This window comes from Mustelus asterias, chromosome 14 (assembly GCF_964213995.1).
Source record: "Mustelus asterias chromosome 14, sMusAst1.hap1.1, whole genome shotgun sequence".
Taxonomy (NCBI): Eukaryota; Metazoa; Chordata; class Chondrichthyes; order Carcharhiniformes; family Triakidae; genus Mustelus; species Mustelus asterias.
This window is the reverse complement of record NC_135814.1, coordinates 51,667,027-51,689,303: the sequence shown is the minus strand read 5'-3', so window position 1 is coordinate 51,689,303 and position 22,277 is coordinate 51,667,027. Positions and strand designations below refer to the sequence as shown.

Below are 22,277 nucleotides of genomic sequence, written 5' to 3'. Positions count from 1 at the left end.
GGATAAAGGGCCATGGGGAGCCAACAAGAAAGTGGAGTTGAGACCAGAGTAAAATCAAGTTAAATGGCAGAATGGGCTTGAGGGGCTGAATTGCCTATTCCTTCCCTAATTCCTATGTTCTTATGACAGGATCTATTTGGCTCGAGATAATGAACAAAAACGATGCAATTGCATTGCTCAGTATTGTTTACCGCTATCAACCAATAGGAAACAGGGGGACAAAGCAAATGGCAGGTGCAAGAATTATAGTGCAGTTATAAAGGGCGACCTTAATTATCCAAATATAGACCGGAATAGTAGTAGTGTAAAAGGCCAAGAGTTCCTACGTGTGTTTCAGAGAATTTACACGGCCGTATGTTTCCAGTCCGAAGAGAAAGGAGGCAATGCTGGAATTGGTTCTTGGGAATGAGGGGGTCAAGTGTGAGTAGGAGAACAATTTGGGAGCAATGGTCATTGTATTCAAGGAGCAATCCAGAGTAAGAATAATTAACTGGTGGAAAGCCAACTTCAGTGGGGTAAGAATAGATCTAAACTGAATAAATTGGAATCAAAGGTTGGCTGGGGAAATTACCTGAACAATGGTCTACAATGGAAGAGACAGTTCGGTCACAGTTGAGGTTTATTCCCTCAAGTGAAAGGCAGGGCAAACAGTCAGAGCTCCCTGATAATAAAAGTGATGAAGAAGAAGAAAGTCGGCTTATAACAAATGTCAGGTGCACAAAACAACCAAGAACTGAGCTGACTATAGAAGGCTCAGAGGAGAAATGTAAAATGCAAATAAGAGCAGCAAACCGAGTATGAAAAGGGGTTGGCAGCTAATGTAAAAGGAAATCTTAAAGTTTTCTATAGCATGTAAATAGTGAAAGATGGAGTGGGCCCAATTAGGGACCAAAAAGGGGATTTAAGCATGGAGACAGGGGCCTTGGCTGAGGTATTAAATTTTTGCATCTGTCTTTGCCAAGGAACAAGTTGTTGAGGAGTTAATTTTATTATCGCAAACATGCTGAGAAGTTAATTTTATTATCGCCAGTTGCCTTCTTTCTCCCCTCCACTTCAAGGTCTCAGTAAACATTTTAAAATATTTTAAGAATTTTAATTACTTGGAGCCTTTAAGTTCAACTTTGACCCTTTGGGACATATGAAGCACGCTGGTCTAATTTACCCTTTAGCTGGTCGTATAAATTCTGTAAAAGTGAATGTTTTACCAAAATTTCTATACTTATTTCCGTGCATTCCATTGTTTATTCCCAAGTGTTTTTTGTTGCAATGGACCAATTAATTTCTTCCATTATTTGGAATAAGAGAACATCCAGAATTTGTAAAAGCTTTTCTACAAAGACCCAAGCATTTAGGTGGTTTGGCACAGCCAAATTTCCAGTTTCATATTGGTCTGCTATCTGCAATATTTCTGTTTGGCTTAATTTCGACCCTGCTCATTTAGCGTGGGTGCAATTAGAGGCAGTCTCCTGTGAAATTACGCCCCACCCTGTTCTGTTGTGCTCCGTCATTCCTTTCTGAACCAGTCACTTTTCAAACCCTATTTGTACCAAGTTCCAAACACACCTTTGGGCTGCAATCTCTCTTTGTGCAACCCTATTGACTCAAATAATTTATTTCCATCTTCATTACAAGATTCTGCCTTTCAAGTCTGGCACGCAAGAGGTGTCAAAATCCTGCTAACTTATCGATTGATACTTTTGCTTCTTTTGACTTCCTCTATCGGAAATATGATCTGCCTCCCACGCACTTCTTTCGCTACTTACAAATCAGAGATTTTGTGCTCTGTTTCCTTCATTGCTTTCTAATTCACTGATAAATATTAGAATGAAATCCTTGTTATGGAGTTCATTTCTCAATTATATTCTCTAATCTTTTCATTACACTATCCTTTGCTTTCTACCTTAACTTTTTGGAGCAAGATTTTGATTCAGACTTATCAGAAGATAACTGGAAATCTATTCTCACTCTGTCTTTCTCTCTTGTGTACATTCCTCATCTGTACTTGCAAGACATAGGTTGCTACAGGTTAAGATCTTGCATCCATCTATCCAAAGTTTAAGTTATCTAAACTTTATCCAAATTTTGATCCAACATGTAATAAATGCCATACTACTCCAGCACCCCTAATTCAAATGTACTGGTTGTGCAGTGGAATGGACCTCTGAGCAACCACACTAAATTGGCTTTATTTTTGGACAAATTTTTTTTATATCACTCGCATTTTTAGTAGTAACATTGAACCTTCTCCTATTACAACATTCTTTGGAGTGAAACCAAATAGCACTAATCTTGCACAAGTTTGGACTGATGCACTCACCTTTTCAACATTATTGGCGACTCGCATTATTCTGTTAAATTGGAAGCAGTGTGCCCCGCCCTCTCTCACTAATTGGATGTGTGATCTTATGAGAAAATAATGTACACTATAAGAAGCTCCCCTGATGGATTTTATGTAGCTTGGCGACCCTTCCTAGATTATTTTGAGGACCTACAACTTTCTACTTTCATATAACTGATCCTAAAGTAGAAAGCTGTAGGTATACACCATATAAAACTATGGGCACGACCTTACTGGCTCGCCACAGCGGTTGATATTGGCATGACAAGCCAGGAAGATTGCTTTATTTATTTATTTTCTTCTTATTCCTACTTTTCATCCTCTCTCTTCCAAATGTGAATCAGTTTGCTATCCTCCTGGCCCTGTTTTGCCTGTGAAATTGGCCTCCTGCCCAGAAAGCTGATTAACATAAAAATTAGATAATTTACCTGCTCCAGCACAGCATCTCCCGGCCTCCTGGAATCTTTCCCCACGCTGGCATGACATCACACTGGCAAGAATCACTGTTGGTCTCCACCAGCGGAGTCCAGGCACCGTGGCCATGCCGGGGGAATTGGAGGCCATTAAAGTCCCCGGTATGGAACACTCCTGTTTTCAGACTTTTAGGAGGCACACCAGAATTCTACCACCCGCCTCCCATGGGAATCGGAGCACGCGAGGGGCGGACAACGGGATGCTCCATTGACCTTGGACGGATTATCCGGCCTCGGGTCAAGCGAGGCTGCAAAATCCTACCCTTTGAATTTTTTTGGGAAGATCGCCCCCTATATCTGTCCTATCTATGATTGTTGATTTTCATATTTTTTGGGCGAGGAAGGGTTTTTATTTTTTCTTCTCGCTCCTACTTTTCCTCTTCTTTCTCTTCCAAATACAAGTTAATTAAATTATTGCTGTACTGTAAGCTATTATCTGTACTGTTTTTCATTGTTGTTAAAACTATATTTTTTTTTATGTAAGTGTTTCATAGAAGCTTAAGAAAAAATGGACACCAAAATGGAAAGGAGAGTTTAAGATGCTTGTGGAGGTAAATTTTAAGGAGGATCTTAAAAGAGGAAGCAGTAAGTCATTTAGGGAGGGAATTCTTGATTAGGTGCTGAAGTCATGACCACCTAGGGGCAAAGGAAGAACCTGTGGCCTTGAGAGAGGGGAATTTGGGAGGGAGGATAGCAAAGCTGGAGAAGGTTACAAAGATAGGGAGCAGCGAGTGCGTATGTAGTGTTTTAACCACAAGGGCAAGAACAGTATACATAAGAATAATCAGAAAAAATAAATAGAGCTAGTAAAGTTGTTCCTATTTTGGAATGTGTAAGAACCTGTTTTTAAAGTAAAACTGCAGTTTGGGGGGGAAAGATATTCTTGAAGTTGGGGTGCAGTTTCTCAATCTTTCTGGGAATGATTGCCAGAAATATAAAAAATGTTCAGTTTTGAAATATTGACATCCTTCATGGCACCTTATGAATAAAGTTGGTGATTTGTTACAAGAGAAATGCCCAAAAATCATATAGTTGTAGGATTGAGAAAATCAAACTGGCTGTATGAACATCCAATTTCTGTTTGAGATGCAGTCCTGTGCTGGTAGAGAACTGGCATAATACTAATATCGATAGCACAGAGGTACTAAGTGCTTTTTAGGATGCCAGAAATTTAAGCTTGAGCCTTATCAATATCAGGACTGCATTGTAAAAATGGATGCAAATATAGTAGTCTTGTGCTTGGTTTTTATTTCAAGACGCATTTAAGCAATTCTTTTTGGCAGCACGTCAGCCCAATTTTTAATCGCATAAACTTGGCAAAATCATGTTTGTCATGGAGGCTACAAAGGTCGTGGAGATTGTCATGATGTGAAATATCACTAGTCTCATTTTTAAGCTGTCTTCATCCCTTGGGTGTTTTACTCCTACATGTTAATTGCTTCTGAAGTCAGCTGCTGAAATAGGACTCTAGAAGCCCATTCTTTTACTTAATACAGGATTGATTTACAGAATGCAACATGATAAATGTCTGCTTCCTCCCTAATCACTGCCTAATGTTCCAGAAGTGTCTTTTTCTATTTTGTTTTGCATGTTCAGTGTGTGGAAAGGATTTGCAGGCTGTATAACAACCTGTTGATACATATTGTGAACACTTCTATGGGACTTGACCCCAGGGCCTTCTGGCTCAGAGGCAGTAGTGCAACCAACTGAGCTATAAGACCTCCACAGCAAGAAATAGTCAGGGGATGTATGAAAAGTCCATCCAGAATAACACTACTCCCGCCGCCCAAGTCCTTGAGCAGGTGTTCTCAAAATTCTGCCTGATCAGAGGACGGTGCACTAACCAAATGCATCACTCGGATTCCAAGTGTCGTCTCTTGTTCGTTTGAGTTAACTTAAAAGAATTAACCTAATTAACTAATGAACGACCCTTTAATGGGGCACTAACAAAAAAAGTATCTTTTTATACTGTTTGGAGTAAAGTAGTGAAACAGATTAATTAACATACCGGTAAGAGACAAAATGTAACAAAAATAATTTGAAAATTGATACGGTTCCTTTGCGTGCATTCTAATTGAAATGCAGCATGGGCTGAACAACCTTCTACTATCTTCACCTTGAAGAATAAACTTTTCTGATATTCCAGCTTTGTAAATAAAATTTAATTAGCAAAAAAAGTTCATCTTTGGAGCTGCTGATGTGCTCCACTCCCTGCGGTGCCCACTGGCTTCGAGTGTACCTGTGGTCACTGGATGCAGACATAACTTCAGGAAGAGGCAGGCAACTGGGACAAATGTGCTCAAGGTACAGCCTCCACCTGTCTACCCTGAACTGTATTACTATTAACAGACTCCCTCTTTAAATCAAAACTTTTTAACACCAACAATATTTCAAAACAAATTGAAGGGAGAAAAAAATGATTTTCCATGTTCTGTACACCACATAATACAAGGCAACCCTCTTCCAGGAACTCCAAAATAGTTTTTTTTTGTGCGTTCATTCCTGTTTGTAAAGGAATCCGAGAATTAAGGATTTGGATCAATGTATTTTGTCATGGAAATTTCCTTTCTAACGTCTCTTATACTAGCAAGGGTAGTCCTGAACCTTTTTTCTGTCGCACGTTTGGTTGACTTTGCATTATTCCATGGGGAACTATTCTCAGGCTATGGTGTGTATCAAATTTCATCTAAAATATTTGATAAGTAGTGCCCCATATCTATTGCTTCTACAATAACCAGTGTTTCCATAGCTGAAGTACTTTTAACCAACCCTTTTTATTAGTTTCCCGGCAAAGGGACAACTTTTTCTATTTTCAGCGTCCAAGAATATAAAACCAGCTGTACTTGAATATCCATCCGGCAGATTGTCATGAAAAGTATCACTAAAAAGGACTAATTTTGTGTCTTTAGTTCCTTCCAAGGCTGGAAATTTGAGTACATGTTTCTCTTTTTTTTAAATGTTCTATTTGCCCTTAAAACATCCACAGTTGCAGCATGTTTCAATATTTGGTTCCAATACATCAAAACTGGCATCTGGTTGCATAGTCAGTACAACCGTCCAATCGAGCTTCTTAACTGCTCGGTTTCTTCTTTAGATGCAAGATCATCTTTCTGTAATGACAGCCCAATTTATTGAAAATAACACTTAGATGAGATTGAGTCAAGGTTACTCCTGACCTATTCTGCTTAATGCCTAAGTCTGTGTATTTAAAGGCTCCTTAAGCCTCTCTTTCAATCTTGTAACAAATTGCTCAAATTCCACAGAACCTTCCCACGGAAAATCATCGACATGCGTTGTAAAGATGCCTGAGAGTTTTTCTTTGTAGTACCATATGAACATTATTCAATCTGCTTTCAGCTAACTATAGCCTCTTTCAGCACGACTGAGAAAAAATACCTTCCCCCTCAATACACCATTCCGTAAATGTATTTGTTTAATTTCCACAAGTTTCCTTCTACACCACTCACTTTAGACAGTTTCAAAAACACTTTACTCTGAAATTTTCTCCCTGCAAAAATGCAGCTTTTATGTCGATTGGTCTACATTCCCATGAATATGTGGCCAACAGAGCTAAGAAAATTTTCAGGATTCCATAATAGGGGAGCCTTGATCTCCAAGCCTCTCAAACCCTTTATTAGTCTAATTAGTCATTAGTCTCGCTTTAACCCCATATGTCCTGTTTGAGCAGATTGTTTTTTGGATAAATCCATCTATATGATGAGGCTGGCTGTCACCTTTCTGGCACTTCAAAGTAGACATCAAATTGCTTCCAACTGTCCAACTCTTCTCGTTTTGTCTCAATTTATCTTTTAATTTGTTAGCACCACCAAAACCTCCTGGTCAGAAAGGCTTCTACTTCTATTAATGTTCCTGGATTGTTTTTATTCCTTGTCTAGATTAGTCGAATCTAGAACAAGCTACAGCAGTGGTAGGCAACCTGTGGCCTGTGGTCCACATGTGGCCCATCAGGGTTCTGTGTGTGGCCCACGAGATATTTTGTTGACCATTGCCCATACTCAGAGTTGCTGCATTCCGCTGATTTTCATCTGCATAGTTTCTTTCCTACTTGTGTGACTGAAGTGATTCCGCATGTGAAGTGAGGTGCACCACATTAACTGTGAGAGTTCTGCGCTCCCTCTGCGTCTAAAAGTGTAAACATTTCCTTTGTTTTTGAAGTTTATAGTTCTGTTAAATTATTAAGCATTTTCTTTAACTTATGAAATATTTGGCATGTATTAAATGTATTTACTCTTACTCATGAGGTCATGGTTGGTGAGCAAACCTGATTTCGATCTTGTGGCCCATTGAGATAAAGGAAGGCCACTCGTAGTCCACTCACTAGCTTGGTTTGCCCATCATTGAGCTACAGGAACTACTTGTCCTTGTACGTCTTTCTGCACTATTATTACAGACTATCTCTCTCCAATGATCTGTCACCAGTATTTGATGGTTTTCTGTGCAAGTGTCGCTCCCAGATCACTGAAAACTTGCACATTCTCTTGTTTTCCATGGTTTCACATCATTTTGGCTATCCAGAAATCTTGCCTTTTGTCCATCATCTTGGACATTTAGCCAATTTGCTCTCTGTATAATAGTCACATCCCTCCGTTCACTGGACCCTTCTGGTATGTGTGTCACCCTAGTACCAACTCTAGGTAATTGTCCTTTGGATGCAATGGGCCTGATCTGTATCTTGGTGCTATTCTGCCTATTGCCATCTGACCCTTTACCTACCACATTCTGTTCCTCATTTCTGTCAAACATATGAATATGTGAGGTGCAGGATGCCTCATTGCCTTCTATTAATTGCTTGGGTTATAAAGGTTTGTAATCAATTCCAATTAACCAAGATGTATAATAGTTTGTCTACCATGTTGGAGAACTATTGTGTTCCTATCATACACTATCACCATACCAAGACCACTCCACTTACTTTTTGACTCTTTTCAAGGTCCCCAGGATTAAAGTTGCTGATTATGCGATGCCTGAGTTCCCTGAATATTCTGAGACTTCTGACCTGTGAAAACACTTCTACCTCGGAAATTATCCCATCACCTCTCCCCATCTGTGGAAGCCCACTGATTTTCCAAAAACCATTGCATTATTATTATGTTCCATGTCCAGTTTCATTTGTGCCTTTTTCATGGAAGGTTTACTCAGCTACAAGGCAATCCCATTAGAGGTGCAACTGCTATCTTAACATGGCACAATTTGATGAATCTGTGACTAACGCACTCATTACTGGAAAAAAAACTTCCGAGAGACTGGTACAGTTTCCTCAGGCTGAACGTCATCATCATCGTCAACTTTCAAATTCTGTCTCATGTTGTTTCAAAGCCCTGCTGTTCTGCCAAGTTCAAGACTTAATGATATTTTGAGTCACGTTGGAAGTGCCTGTCAACTGTTCCCCAGGCATTCCTGGGGTACGTTTGTCTATTATTACTACTCTAATCGTGACGACTGCCAACTCTGCTAAAAATGCCTTTATTCCCATTCGTTCTGTCTGCAATTCCTCTGTTGTACTGACGCCTGCACCATATATCTGAACAATCTCAAATGCAGCAATTATTGAGTTCTCCATCCTTCCTGACACCTGGGAATGCTCCATTTGTGCCATCAAGCCTTTTTGAAATGACTGCTTCTTTGGTTTCTTTTTAAAACAGCAGACATTTGACCCAAAAGGGTGTCTTTTTTCTGAGAATTGAATGGCAGTTAATGCCAGGAACCTATGCATAATCGACACCTTGGCAAAATCCAGCATTTTAAATGCAAGCACTGAATAAGAAATATCCAAATTGAATTTTTGAAATCTACAGTCTATTAAAGCCAGTGATATATTCCTCTATGGAGTTACTGTCCAAGTCTGACCATGCCTCGTTGGCATCTAATAGATCATCCTCCTTGTAAATTTCATCCATGAAGTTTAATAGACAATCTGAACCTTCATCAGTATCCAACTGACAGGCATTCAGTTCTCACAGTTCTTTGCTTCTGATTTTACTTTGTTAGGAAGTGACAGGGAACAGAGCAAAATCAAATGTAATTGCAGCATTCCGTGGGCCCTGTTTGCAAAGTGAACTCAGCTTGGCTTTGTCCCAGAATAGATAAAAGCTTTGAGACAAGTTTGAGATAAGAATCCTGATACCTTAAGTCCATTTTGGTATATTGAGCTACTGTTTCTGAATATGTCACCATTTTCACCCAGTTCATCGATCTTCTGCTTCACCAAGATGAGAGATAAATAAAGACACCGTGACCACACCTTGTATAGAAGTTTGTTTTGCAGTTACTGGTCCAGGTTTGCAGGTTAAGGAATTCAGAAATGAGGTGCTATTGAAATATTTGAGCAGAGGAACTGCAAATCGAGAAGTTCTGTAATCAGTATTAACAGATAAGATGCTGTTTAATTTTTATGTCTTATAAAAATGATTGACATTTAATCTGCCGCCCAAAGGCCAGAGGAACCGGGGTTTCTTATAGTAAGGATTGACTTTTTTTTTCTGGATTTGCAACGGTAACGCCAATAATACAACATGCGTTGCAGACATGTTACCACCCTCTTATTGTCCCAGGAGTTGATGGTGATTCGATGGAGCTTTCATATTGGTTGGTTTGGGACTCCTGGATTTGTCCATGTTTCAGTTCATACTTGTCTTTCCTTATGTTGTGTGTGTGGTCATTCAGTTGGATGCGTAGGTGAGTCTTTGAGACCTCCATGCAGGCATGCTGCCATGTAGCGAAAGGCTCCATCTCAGTAAAGTGAATCCAATGTTCAGAGACCAAGGGCTTGATTTTACCAAAACGTTGCGCCCGTTTTCGGGTGCGAAATCACGGTAAAGTTGGGCGTCGGGCCCTTAATGCGATCTGCACCCGAATCTGAGCAAATCGCAGCTTTACCGACACCCGATTCGGGTGTGGGTCCAGCCCGTGCCCGAATCAGGCAGCCCGACAATTTAAATGCATTTGCATGCATTTAAATCGACTTAATGAACCGTGCGCCCAACTCTACCACCAAATCCCACTTTACCGTCTGTAAAGGGATACACCGTCACTGGTACACTACCAGCCACAGATTACTCTTCCCTGCAGTGGCAAGAGAGCGGGAGAGATGGCTGTGACTGGAAGTGTACCAGTGATGGTGTATCCCTTTACAGGCCCAGCTTGGTCCTTCTCCAGTGTCTTCTCTTGGAGTTGTACTGATCTTGTAGCTGGTTTTAATGTGGATCCACTGTGGAATCGGCCGGTTCTGCTTCATCTTCTTCGCGAGGAATCGCTTCATCTTGAAGGTTTTGTGGGATGGCATGGCTGCAGGTCCACTCCGGCAGGAGGGATTGGCCGCAGACTTGCAGCGGAACCCCACAGCCAGAGGATGAGATGTCCCCGCCCCCGGACCACAGAGGATGATCGGTCACACACACACACACACACACACACACACCCCCACCCCCCCCAGGACCACAGAAGATGATCGGTCACACCCCCTCCCCTACCCCCCTCCCCGGACCAGAGGATGATCATCAGAGAGCCGCTCTCTCCGCTTTCTGCTTTTTCTTTCTTTCGCGCCCGGGCCGCACTCTGTCAGATTTTTTTCGAACTGCGCATGTGCAGTTCAGAACTCCGATCGGTCTGCCAGCGCTAAGCCTCGCCCACAGCACGGATCGGGCCAGAGCTGGCAAAATGCATATGGGCGCGCTGCAAAGAGGATTCCAGGTGCAGATCTATTTGACGCCCGGATTCGGCACTTAGACTCAAAATGGTAAAATCCCCCCCCCCCCCCAAGTGTGAATTTTAGTGAAGTACTGCCCTGATCTGAGACAGGAAGTTAAAGTGGCTGATTTCATGATTTTAACATTGAGCTTCTTCATTCACAACCCACTCACTATGCAATCTGAATGTGAAGCCAGTAGAATTGCTGTGATAGCTGAGACAACTTGGATTGTGTCAGAGCAAATGAAAGAATTGGGGGGGAAAAGGGTGTTGTGGTTGCGTGAATGAAGGACATGCCAAGATTTGCTGCTTTTTCTTAAGAAAGACTAACTAACAACTCCCTATGTGGAGGAGGGAAAATTGGAAAGGAAATCGTATCTAGCAGTTGCTTGCAGATTCTGGTGGTTAACTACAAGGCACAGTGGGAGCAGCTAGCTACTGCTTGGCTGGAAATCTAGCTTTCAAGTAAGCATGCTCCTATATGCAAGAATCTACCAGAGCAGACTTTTTTGCATTGTATGTGGTTTTCTGACCTTCATTTTGAGATGTTATGTGCTGATCAGTTGTACACTTGGATGAATGCAAGACGCTTCTCAAATTAAGTACTCCCAAATATTTACTTTTTCAAATATACAAAGGGGAATGGGAACCTGAGTTGTTGCTCCAGTGTACAGGAGGATGTGAGTGGTGAGGTCATGAATAAGGTTTCAAGGTCGCAGGAGTGTACCGGCAGGCAGGAAGGTGTTTTGAAGTGTGTCTACTTCAACGCCAGAAGCATCCGGAATAAGGTGGGTGAACTTGCAGCATGGGTTGGTACCTGGGACTTCGATGTTGTGGCCATTTTGGAGACATGGATAGAGCAGGGACAGGAATGGTTGTTGCAGGTTCCGGGGTTTAGATGTTTCAACAAGATTAGGGAAGGTGGTAAAAGAGGGGGAGGTGTGGCATTGTTAGCCAAGGACAGTATTACGGTGGCCGAAAGGACGTTTGATGAGGACTCGTCTACTGAGATAGTATGGGCTGAGGTTAGAAAGGGGAAAGGAGAGGTCACCCTGTTGGGAGTTTTCTATAGGTCTCCAAAAAGTTCCAGAGATGTAGAGGAAAGGATTGCAAAGATGATTCTGGATAGGAGTGAAAGTAACAGGGTAGTTGTTATGGGGGACTTTAACTTTACAAATATTGACTGGAAACGCTATAGTTCGAGTACTTTAGATGGGTCAGTTTTTGTCCACTGTGTGCAGGAGGGTTTCCTGACACGCTATGTAGATAGGCCACATTGGATTTGGTACTGGGTAATGAACCAGGCCAGGTGTTAGATTTGGAGGTAGGTGAGCACTTTGGTGATAGTGACCACAATTCAGTTACGTTTACTTTAGCGATGGAAAGGGATAGGTATATACTGCAGGGCAAGTGTTATAGCTGGGGGAAAGAAAATTATGATGCGATTAGGCGAGATTTAGGATGCATAGGATGGGGAAGAAATCTGCAGGGGATGGGCACAATTGAAATGTGGAGCTTGTTCAAGGAACAGCTACTGCGTGTCCTTGATAAGTATGTACCTGTCAGGCAGGGAGGAAGTGGTTGAGCGAGGGAACCGTGGTTTACTAAAGAAGTTGAATCTCTTGTGAAGAGGAAGAAGGAGACTTATGTAAAGATGAGACATGAAGGCTCAGTTAGGGCGCTTGAGGGTCACAAGTTAGCCAGGAAGGACCTGAAGAGAGAGCTAAGAAGAGCCAGGAAGGGACATGAGAAGTCTTTGGCAGGTAGGATCAAGGAAAACCCTGAAGCTTTCTATAGGTATGTCAGGAATAAAAGAATGACTAGGGTAAGATTAGGACCAATCAAGGACAGTAGTGGGAAGTTGTGCGTGGAGTCCAAAGAGATAGGAGAGGCGCTCAATGAATATTTTTCATCAGTGTTCACTCAGGAAAAAGACAACGTTGTCGAAGAGAATACTGAGATACAGGGCTATTAGACTAGACGGGATTGAGGTTCATAAGGAGGAGGTGTTAGCAATTCTGGAAAGTGAAAATAGATAAGTCCCCTGGGCCAGATGGGATTTATCCTAGGATTCTCTGGGAAGCTAGGGAGGAGATTGCAGAGCCTTTGGCTTTGATCTTTATGTCGTCATTGTCTACAGGAATAGTGGCGGAAGACTGGAGGATAGCAAATGTTGTCCCCTTGTTCAAGAACAGGAGTGGAGACGACCCTGGTAATTATAGACCAGTGAACCTTACTTCTGTTGTAGGCAAAGTTTTGGAAAGGATTATAAGAGATAGGATTTATAATCATCTAGAAAGAAACAATTTGATTAGGGATAGTCAATACGGTTTTGTGAAGGGAGGTCGTGCCTCACAAACCTTATTGAGTTCTTTGAGAAGGTGACCAAAGAGGTGGATGAGGGTAAAGCAGTTGATGTGGTGTATATGGATTTCAGTAAAGCGTTTGATAAGGTTCCCCACGGTAGACTATTGCAGAAAATACGGAGGCATGGGACTGAGGGTGATTTTGCGGTTTGGATCAGAAATTGGCTAGCTGTAAGAAGACACAGGGTGGTGGTTGATGGGAAATGTTCATCCTGGAGTTCAGTTACTAGTGGTGTACCACAAGGATCTGTTTTGGGGCCACTGCTGTTTGTCATTTTTATAAATGACCTGGATGAGGGCATAGAAGGATGGATTAGTAAATGTGCGGATGACACTAAAGTCGGTGGAGTTGTGGACAGTGCGGGAGGACGTTGCAGGTTACAGAGGGACATAGATAAGCTGCAGAGCTGGGCTGAGAGGTGGCAAATGGAGTTTAATGCAGAAAAGTGTGAGGTAATTCAATTTGGAAGGAGTAACAAGAATACAGAGTACTGGGCTAATGGTAAGATACTTGGTCGTGTGGATGAGCAGAGAGATCTCGGTGTCCATTTGCATAGATCCCTGAAAGTTGGCACCCAGGTTGATAGGGTTGTTAAGAAGGCGTACAGTGTGTTAGCTTTTATTGGTAGAGGGATTGAGTTTCAGAGCCATGATGTAATGTTGCAGCTGTACAAAACTCTGGTGCGGCCGCACTTGGAGTATTGCGTACAGTTCTGGTCGCCGCATTATAGGAGGGATGTGGAAGCATTGGAAAGGGTGCCGAGGATATTTACCAGGATGTTGCCTGGTATGGTGGGAAGATCTTATGAGGAAAGGCTGAGTGACTTGAGGCTGTTTTCGTTAGAGAGAAGAAGGTTAAGAGGTGACTTAATAGAGGCATACAAGATGATCAGAGGATTAGATAGGGTGGACAGTGAGAGCCTTTTTCCTCGGATGGTGATGGCTAGCACGAGGGGACATAGCTTTAAATTGAGGGGTGATAGATATAGGACAGATGTCAGAGGTAGGTTCTTTGCTCAGAGAGTAGTAAGGGCGTGGAATGCCCTGCCTGCAACAGTAGTGGACTCGTCAACATTAAGGGCATTTAAAGGGTCATTGGATAAACATATGGATGATATTGGAATAGTGTAGGTTAGATTGGCTTTAGATTGGTTTCACAGGTGGGCGCAACATCTTTGGCTAAAGGGCCTGTACTGCACTGTAATGTTCTATGTTCTAAAGCATTTGAATTATTATTTATCTTCTGCTTTCAGGTTCAAGAAAATTCCCCTGGTCACAGGGCTGGACTGGAGCCTTTCTTTGATTTTGTTGTTTCCATTGGGAATGCTAGATTGGTAAGCAATTTTTATTTGTGGAGTGAGCTATAATTTGCTACAAATTTCAAGTACCCCTGGAGGTACCCCAGAGGATGCACTGGGCATAACAGTCCCCGAGGAATGGTTAGGATTAAAACCACTTTGAACCCCTGGGTAATTTTGGTACTGGGTAATTTTGGTACTGCCCCTGCCCACCTCCCACCTTCTGATCAGAAGGCAGGTCTTTTCCATGTGCTGTGGTCACTCAATGGGTCTACAGCCCTTTCTAACTATCAGTGCATTTTCTCTTTTGCCCAGAGGCTATTGGTCAAAAAATTGCAGCTCGCTTCGTGCTGAAAACAGCAATGTCTCTAACAGTTAGATCACAGCTCCTTTGAATTTCTTTATATTTGGATTATTCCAGGCAGCAGTAGGTTATCTTTTCCATATTAGTCAGGATGCTGCTCACTATGGTGGCCACTGATGCTCTATTCAGAAGGAGAAGGACTGCACAATTAGTATCCTTCCAACTGAAAGCTGACGAGCAGAAAAAGAGGCGCCAATCCAGGTCTTCTGTTGGGCAGATTTACCCAAGGGCAAGACTGGGGGTACCCTAAAGATGTGCTTGGAACCCCCACCCACCCGTAAGTGCAAACGTCTCTTGGGTAAATTGCCCTGCAATTGGAATCTTTTGAAAGTACGATTTAAATCGCAAACTTTGGATGATTCTGACTGGTTTATAGCAATAGTTACCCAGGAATAATTAGAATTACAACCACTTCTAACACCCAGTAACTGTAGTATTGATGAACATATACCTCTCCCTTATAGTACGTCTCACACTGACTGAGCCAACACCTCTTCCCCCAGATTGAACCGACCTGACGGTACACCCAACCGAACGACAGCCAGCCTCCCAACCAACCAACCCCTCCACAGACCACCTTGGCACCTCATAGAATCATAGAAACCCTACAGTACAGAAAGAGGCCATTCGGCCCATCGAGTCTGATCAGAAGGCAGGTCTTTTCCATGTGCTGTGGTCACTCAATGGGTCTACAGCCCTTTCTAACTATCAGTGCATTTTCCACAATCCCACCCAGGCCCTACCCCCATTACCCTACATATTTTACCTGCTAATCCCTCTAATTTACGCATCCCAGGAGACTAAGGGGCAATTTTAGCATGGCCAATCAACCTAACCCACACATCTTTGGACTGTGGGAGGAAACCGGAGCACCCGGAGGAAACCCACGCAGACACGAGGAGAATGTGCAAACTCCACACAGGCAGTGACCCAAGCCGGGAATTGAACCCAGGTCCCTGGAGCTGTGAAGCAGCAGTGCTAACCACTGTGCTACCGTGCCTCAATCCTACCTAATTAGCTTACAAAATTGCCTTCTCCATGGCTTCATGGAAAGTAGATGGACCTTTAAACTTAGCACTAGCTGCCATAAAGCAGGTTGTGGATGAAGTAGGCGTGGCTTCCTTACCTCTGACTCTGCGACCCTGGACTGAAGGCCTCCAAAGCACAGATGCCATCACAGGTTGGGTGAGAAAGTATTGGCTGGATTTTGAGATAAAAAACTAGGACTGGAGTGGCAATCTCACTCTGAGCCTGAACATCTGTGGAGTGATGATGTGTTTATCACTGAAAGCCCCAGGTGACAAGAACACTCAATTTTTATAAAAGGGATCACGTTCATTCTGTTTAATGCCCAGCTAGTGTGCAGTATTAAATAGCTTCTCTTATTTTTTCAGAAAAGTGGTTGTTGGGGTGCTAATTGGTTAATTATTGATCAAGGCTATTCCCTGATAAAATATTTATTTTATTGACTGAGGTTTTGGAGAAATGAGCAGAAGTTCAATTTTGGAAGCATTTCATTTTGTATTAGATTTGCTGTTTTAATTTTAAATATATTTCCTCTGTTTTGACTTCAGAATCAGGACAATGATACCCTGAAAGATCTTTTGAAAACCAATGTGGAGAAGCCAATTAAAATGGTTGTCTACAGCAGCAAGACGCTCAAATTGAGAGAAACCACAGTAACTCCCAGCAACATGTGGGGTGGCCAAGGTTTGTTAGGAGTCAGCATACGTTTCTGCAGTTTTGAGGGAGCTAATGAAAATGTGTGGCATGTGTTGGTAAGTAAATTTTGATATGGGGGTTGGGTGAGGTGGGTGCAAGAGTTAAATAGCTTTTAGTTTGAAGTCCATAATAAAGCTATGCAGTGTGAAGGACTCGGTATTGCATTTTCAATCTGGGGAGTGAAGAAACCGATCAGAATGTTTTTTTAAAATTTAGTTTTGAAGCTATTACTTTTGGCCTGAAATTATTTAAATGGTTAATCCTAAAAATAAGCAAATTTAAGTGCAACTATCTCAATAATATCAACTATCTTTGGCAACAATTTTAAAGTTGTTGAAGCATCTTGTGGATGGATGGAGAGAGAAACAGTTTTAAAAATTAACACCTTAATTAGTTATCTTACATGGAAGTGGTCAGAAGCAATTGCTTCTGTTATTACAAATACTTTTTATTGCATTAAATTTATGGGGATAATTTCAAGTTAAAAAAGTTATTCGTGGGATGTTCGCTTGCGGGATATTTGTTGTCCATCCTAATGGCCCTTGAGAAGGTGATGGTGATCCATCTTCTTGAATGGACTATGTGTTCGTAATCCCACGGTTAAAGCGGGAGTTCCATGATATTGTCCCAGCGATGACGCCGGAATGATGATGTTTCCAAGTCATGATTGTGTGCCACACATCTTCCAAGTAGGAGGGTTGAGGTGGTGATTTGATTTGGTTTATTATTGTCACATGTATGGTACGCAGTGAAATGTATTGTTCGACTGGAGAGATGGTGAGAGAGGGTTTTAGATTCCTGGCACTGGTTATGGGGAGATAGGAAATGAACAGACTGGACTGGTTGCTCCTGCATAGAGTAGGGACAAATGTCCTTTTGGAACAGTTTGCTGGTGCTATTAGAGAAGGGGAGAGAACCAAGAGATAACATTCAGGAGGAAAAACAGGGTGCACAAAGAGTTGAAAGAGACAGGCTCTAGAAATTGTACGGCATTGGATGGAGAGAAGGGAGTAGGCAATGAAATCTGGTCTAAGTTGAGTTTACTGTGCATATATCTGAATGCATGGATGTGGTAAGTAAGGTTGGTGGGCTGCAGATGCAGGAAGATGATGTTGTAGCAATAACAGAGAACTGACACAAAAGACAATAGGGCCAGGTACTAAATCTTCAGGATAGAAGGTATTTAGAGAAGATGGGGAAGTGAAGAAAAGAGGAGGGGACTGATTAAGGATAACAATGGTGTTGGCGAAAGAGGATGTCCTAGAGGGGTCAAGAACCGAATCTGTTGGGTTAGAGCTAAGAAATATTAGAAGTACCATTACACTACTGGGTCTCTTCTAAAGACCACTAATTAATGGGAAAGGTAGAAGGACACATTTTCTGGAGGGGAGGGTACAAGTACATTCTTGGATTTGGTTTTGGGCAATAAGGAGGAACATGCTTTTAGGAACAATCTAGCACTAAATTAAGTCACTTGGACAAAATGTCGATTAACCCAGGAAACAGGCATGCATTTTTTTAAGGGCAAATCTTATTTAACTAATTTGATTAGGATTTTTGATAAGATACATGAGAGGAAAACGGTTGATGTGTTCATGGACTTCCAAAGGATGTTTGATAAAGTGTCAATAACATGCTTGTCAGTAAAGTTGAAGTTCAATTCTGATGAAAAATCATCTCGACCTGAAACATTAACTCTGTTTCCCTCTCCATAGATGCTGTCTGACCTGAGTATTTCCAGCATTTTTTTGTTTTTATTTCTGATTTCTAGCATCCACAGTATTTTGTTTTTTGTACTGTTAATTTCTTTGATTGTAAAATATGCCTCCTGTCTCCCTTAAATTTATTTTTAGTGACCAGTGATTTAATTTCTCTTACTGTTGTTTTGAAACTAGGGAACATCTATTTGTCCTGCCATGAATAATTTCCATTGCCTCATCATTAACCCATTTGGATCTGAAATTTGTAATATGAACATGCATGAATATAAACCGAGTGCTATAGGAAGCTCCTGAAATTTAATGAAGAGCATCTTCCCTATTTTTCAATATTCTTAAATGCCTACCCAAATAGATCATGGGAGCAGAGAATGTATTGGCCAAAGTGCATCCGACCATTTCAAATAAGCTACTGCATTCTAAGTAGAGGACTTAAGTTAAAATTGTATTTTAGTTTATTAGCTCATTTTCCTAGACCCAACAGTTGGAGAAAGAAAACTAAATAATGGGCTCAAACCATAGTCACAAATGATCTTCTCTGTGCTTTGCATCATTCAAAATAGAGAACCATTCCATGGTCATCTACATCTCTCCTCCATTATCCAGTATGGTTTCACTCCACCCTAACCAAATGTCTTCTCCTGCTCACGTCTGGTGTTCCTAAAAACATCTACTCTTGGTCTACTCATCTTCCTCATCTACACAATTCTTCTCAGCAATTATAATCCACCGATATGCAGTCAGTGTTCACATGTATTGTGAAGATGCCTACCTCAACCTTTCCAGCATCTGTTACCTGGACTGCCTCTACTGTCGCACAACTTATCTAGTGTCCAGTCTTGTATGGGTCTTAACTTCTTCCAAGTTCAATACTTGGAAGATCATAGCCATGATCTTCAGCTTCCAGTATAAATGCCATTTGCAACTGACCCAAGTTTTTGTTGCCTCCATGCTCTCTTTCCTGACCTAGCATCTGCTTCCCTCGCTAATCCTCAATTTGTCCTGAACACACATTTTGTATTCTGCAATAAATGCTGCCGATCCATTGCCCAAGATCTTGTTGACTTGTTTATCCGTTCACCAGACTGTATTGAAAATCCTCATATTTAGGTCCTTTCATGACCTTGATTTGGAATTGAGTTGAATGTGTCGTTTTGACAATTTCAGGATAAGGTTTCAGCTGAAGTTTTACTAATATTCAAGGTCAGTGCCATTAATTTACCCCCAAATTTTAAACAACGGCACTGAAGTAAGCATGCTGAAATTTTTGTGTCATTTGGTAGTTTAGGTGAAATGATCCATCTTTTAGGTATAAAGGTAAAGTCGGCATAGTCCCAGATGACCATAGGCTGCTCTTCCCTTTGAGCAGGAGAACTGACTGGTGGTGATTTAACTTGAGAAACGCCACAACTCAAGCGAGGGGCAAGGTTAAGAAGGCAGGGCCTTCATGAATAACCTCAGCCAGTACAGGATCCATCCAGCCGATCCATTCTTTAATGTGACAGGCCACTGAAATCTGGTGCGTAATTATCTAGATCTGTCACAAACCATTGAAATCTGGTATGTATTTTACACACAACTCGTTAACCTAGAAAACTAATAAAATTAATTTTTGATTATTAGAACCAAATTATTCAAACCTTTAGTTGCAACAATGAAAACCTTTGTAGATTGCAGTATTTTGATGCGTTTGCAAATTCCTTGTTTAGTTGGACTGATTCTAAATGCATTTTGATTTCCACTAAAGCATGGACAGGTTTTGGAGTAACTTGTTCTTGAGTTCAATATCAGAAGGATCATTTATTTTTCAGTAACTACACAATTAAAATAGTTGTTATCATATGCTTATTTTTTAACCAGGAAGTGGAACCAAATTCTCCAGCAGCACTAGCTGGTCTTCGACCTCACACAGACTATATAATTGGAGCTGATACTGTCATGAATGAGGTAAATTGAACAGATAATATGGATTCAAGTTTTGATAAAACCTATGGAGATACCTTCTACGTTATTTCTAACTATCAAAATTTGATTATTCTGACATAAATGATTTTCTGTAACCATACAACAGCAATATAAAGATTCTGCATTGGTTTGAGAAGCTGCATGCATTTACAGTATTTTATGTATCGAGATTGGAATTTTACTTTCTTTCTGAAGGGAGAATTTTCAGGTTTAAAAACCATGAATGCCTTTTTTAACTTAAGAAATTATGCATGTCTCTTCAAAATACCCATATTTTTCCCTTTGTGAAAAAGGGCAACAAGCTTAAATGTGCATATCAGTGAAATATTGGGGCACCTGCATATTTTTTTAATTCTATTCGTTCATGGAATGTGTGCGTCTATGGCTGGGCCAGCAATTATTGCCTATCCCTGAGGGCAATTAAGAGTCAACTACATTGTTGTGGATCTGGAGTTATATGTAGACCAGACTAAGTAAGGATGACAGATTTCCTTCCCTATAGGACATTAGTGAACCAGATGGGTTTTTACGACAATGGGTTTCATGGTCATCATTTAAACTTTTAATTCCAGATTTGTATTGAGTTCAAATTTTACCATCTGCCATAGTGGAATTCAAACCCAGGTTCCCAGAGCATTACCCTGAGTCTCTGACCCTAGTCCAGTGACAATACGACTGCCTCCTCTGCGCAGGGAATTCCACTTAGTTATGCTGACACTCCATTTCGTTCCTAAATAAATTTTCAAACTGAATTGCAAATAACCTGCTTAAAATTTAAAGACCATAAATTAGTGAATTCTAGTATTTCCTACACAAGTGCTACATATCTATGTTCTTATCAGCATACTTTGCTTATCTGTTTTTGTACGTGTATTGAATGGATCCAGAAAATAACATTTACTAATACGTTAATTTCTTCTCCCTAGTCTGAAGATCTCTTCTCTCTGATAGAGACACACGAAGGGAAACCTTTGAAGCTATATGTCTACAATACAGACACTGATAACTGCCGAGAAGTAGTTATCACACCAAATACTACATGGGGTGGGGAAGGCAGGTAAGATGCAAACTCATTTTAAGGGAAAGAATTCAAATCTGAAATGAAACCAGGAAGTTTTGGACACAAGTATCCTGTCCATAGCGTTCAGACTGCAGTGTGGATGTATTTACACTACATAAACAGCAGCAGTTCAAGAAGCTGTCTCACCATCAGCTTCTGAAGGGTTTTTAGGAATGAGCAATAAATGCGAGCTTTTACATGAACAGATGCAAAGAAACAAAAGTTTAAAAGTTTTGTTTATTTATTAGTCACAATTAGGCTTACATTAACAATGCAATGAAGTTACTGTGAAAATCCCCTCGTCGCCATATTCCAGCACCTGTTCGGGTACACTAAGGGAGAATTTAGCACAGCCAACGCACCTAACCTGCACATCTTTGGACTGTGGGAGGAAACCGGAGTGCCCTGAGGAAACCCATGCAGACATGGGGAGAATGTGCAAACTCCACACAGACAGTGACCGAAGCCGGGAATCGAACTTGGGTCCCTGGCACTGTGAGGCAGAGACTTTGGTAGAAACCCTTTTCCTTGTCGCTAGCACATTTTGGGTGGATGGAATATTTTTGGATAGGTGGAGACCTATCTATTCACTTTTCCAATGCTAGCAGACTGCTAACTAGTTCCAGCTTTTTTTTTTGTTTCTCTAGAATTTGGTGAATAACATACACAAATTGTTTTAAGCCTAGGTTGTGGGATTGGATATGGCTACTTGCATCGAATTCCAACCCGTCCATTTGCAGAGGGTAAAAAAATAAGTCTTCCGGGACAGCAACCAGGTACACCAGCCAGTCCATTAAAAGATGGTTTCACAGAGGTAAAATTTGATTTATCTTGAAGCTTCATTGAAAGAAATGTTTATTTTGTTGAAACGTTTGGTTTTACTTTGATGTGGAATTGCATTTTAATGTAAAAAAAAATTAAAAGACTATTACAAGGATTTCAGTTGGCTATTTCAATTGATGAAAAGCTGTATATCTTTGAGGTAGAAAAGCTTGTAGACATTTTTCATTTGAATTGAGAATTAATGTAATTCACACTTGTGAAAAAATGAATTTAAAGAATAGTTGACAGAACTCAAGTGGAGATTTATTTGTGCACTAGATAGTTATCCAGTCATACCTACATTTCTGGCATTAATCTGGTGTTATTTTTTAGAATGTGCTTGTGTTTCAATTATTCTGCCCATTCTTGCTGAAAATATCATTCCTGTAATTATGATCGGTCTACAAAATTATTTTTTGCTTGGCTTTTAATATTCATGTTATT

The 22,277-nt window shown here is 41.0% G+C and overlaps 1 protein-coding gene across 1 annotated transcript in view; it reads left to right on the top strand.

The window, feature by feature from the left end:
- The window catches only part of gorasp2 (golgi reassembly stacking protein 2), a 41,699-nt gene that overhangs the window by 6,981 nt on the left and 12,441 nt on the right, over positions 1-22,277 (top strand). The window contains exons 2-6 of the mRNA XM_078228362.1: positions 14,138-14,218; positions 16,121-16,324; positions 19,847-19,933; positions 20,878-21,008; positions 21,693-21,825. Coding sequence (XP_078084488.1) covers positions 14,138-14,218; positions 16,121-16,324; positions 19,847-19,933; positions 20,878-21,008; positions 21,693-21,825 — 636 coding nt within the window. The remainder of the gene's footprint in view (positions 1-14,137; positions 14,219-16,120; positions 16,325-19,846; positions 19,934-20,877; positions 21,009-21,692; positions 21,826-22,277) is intronic.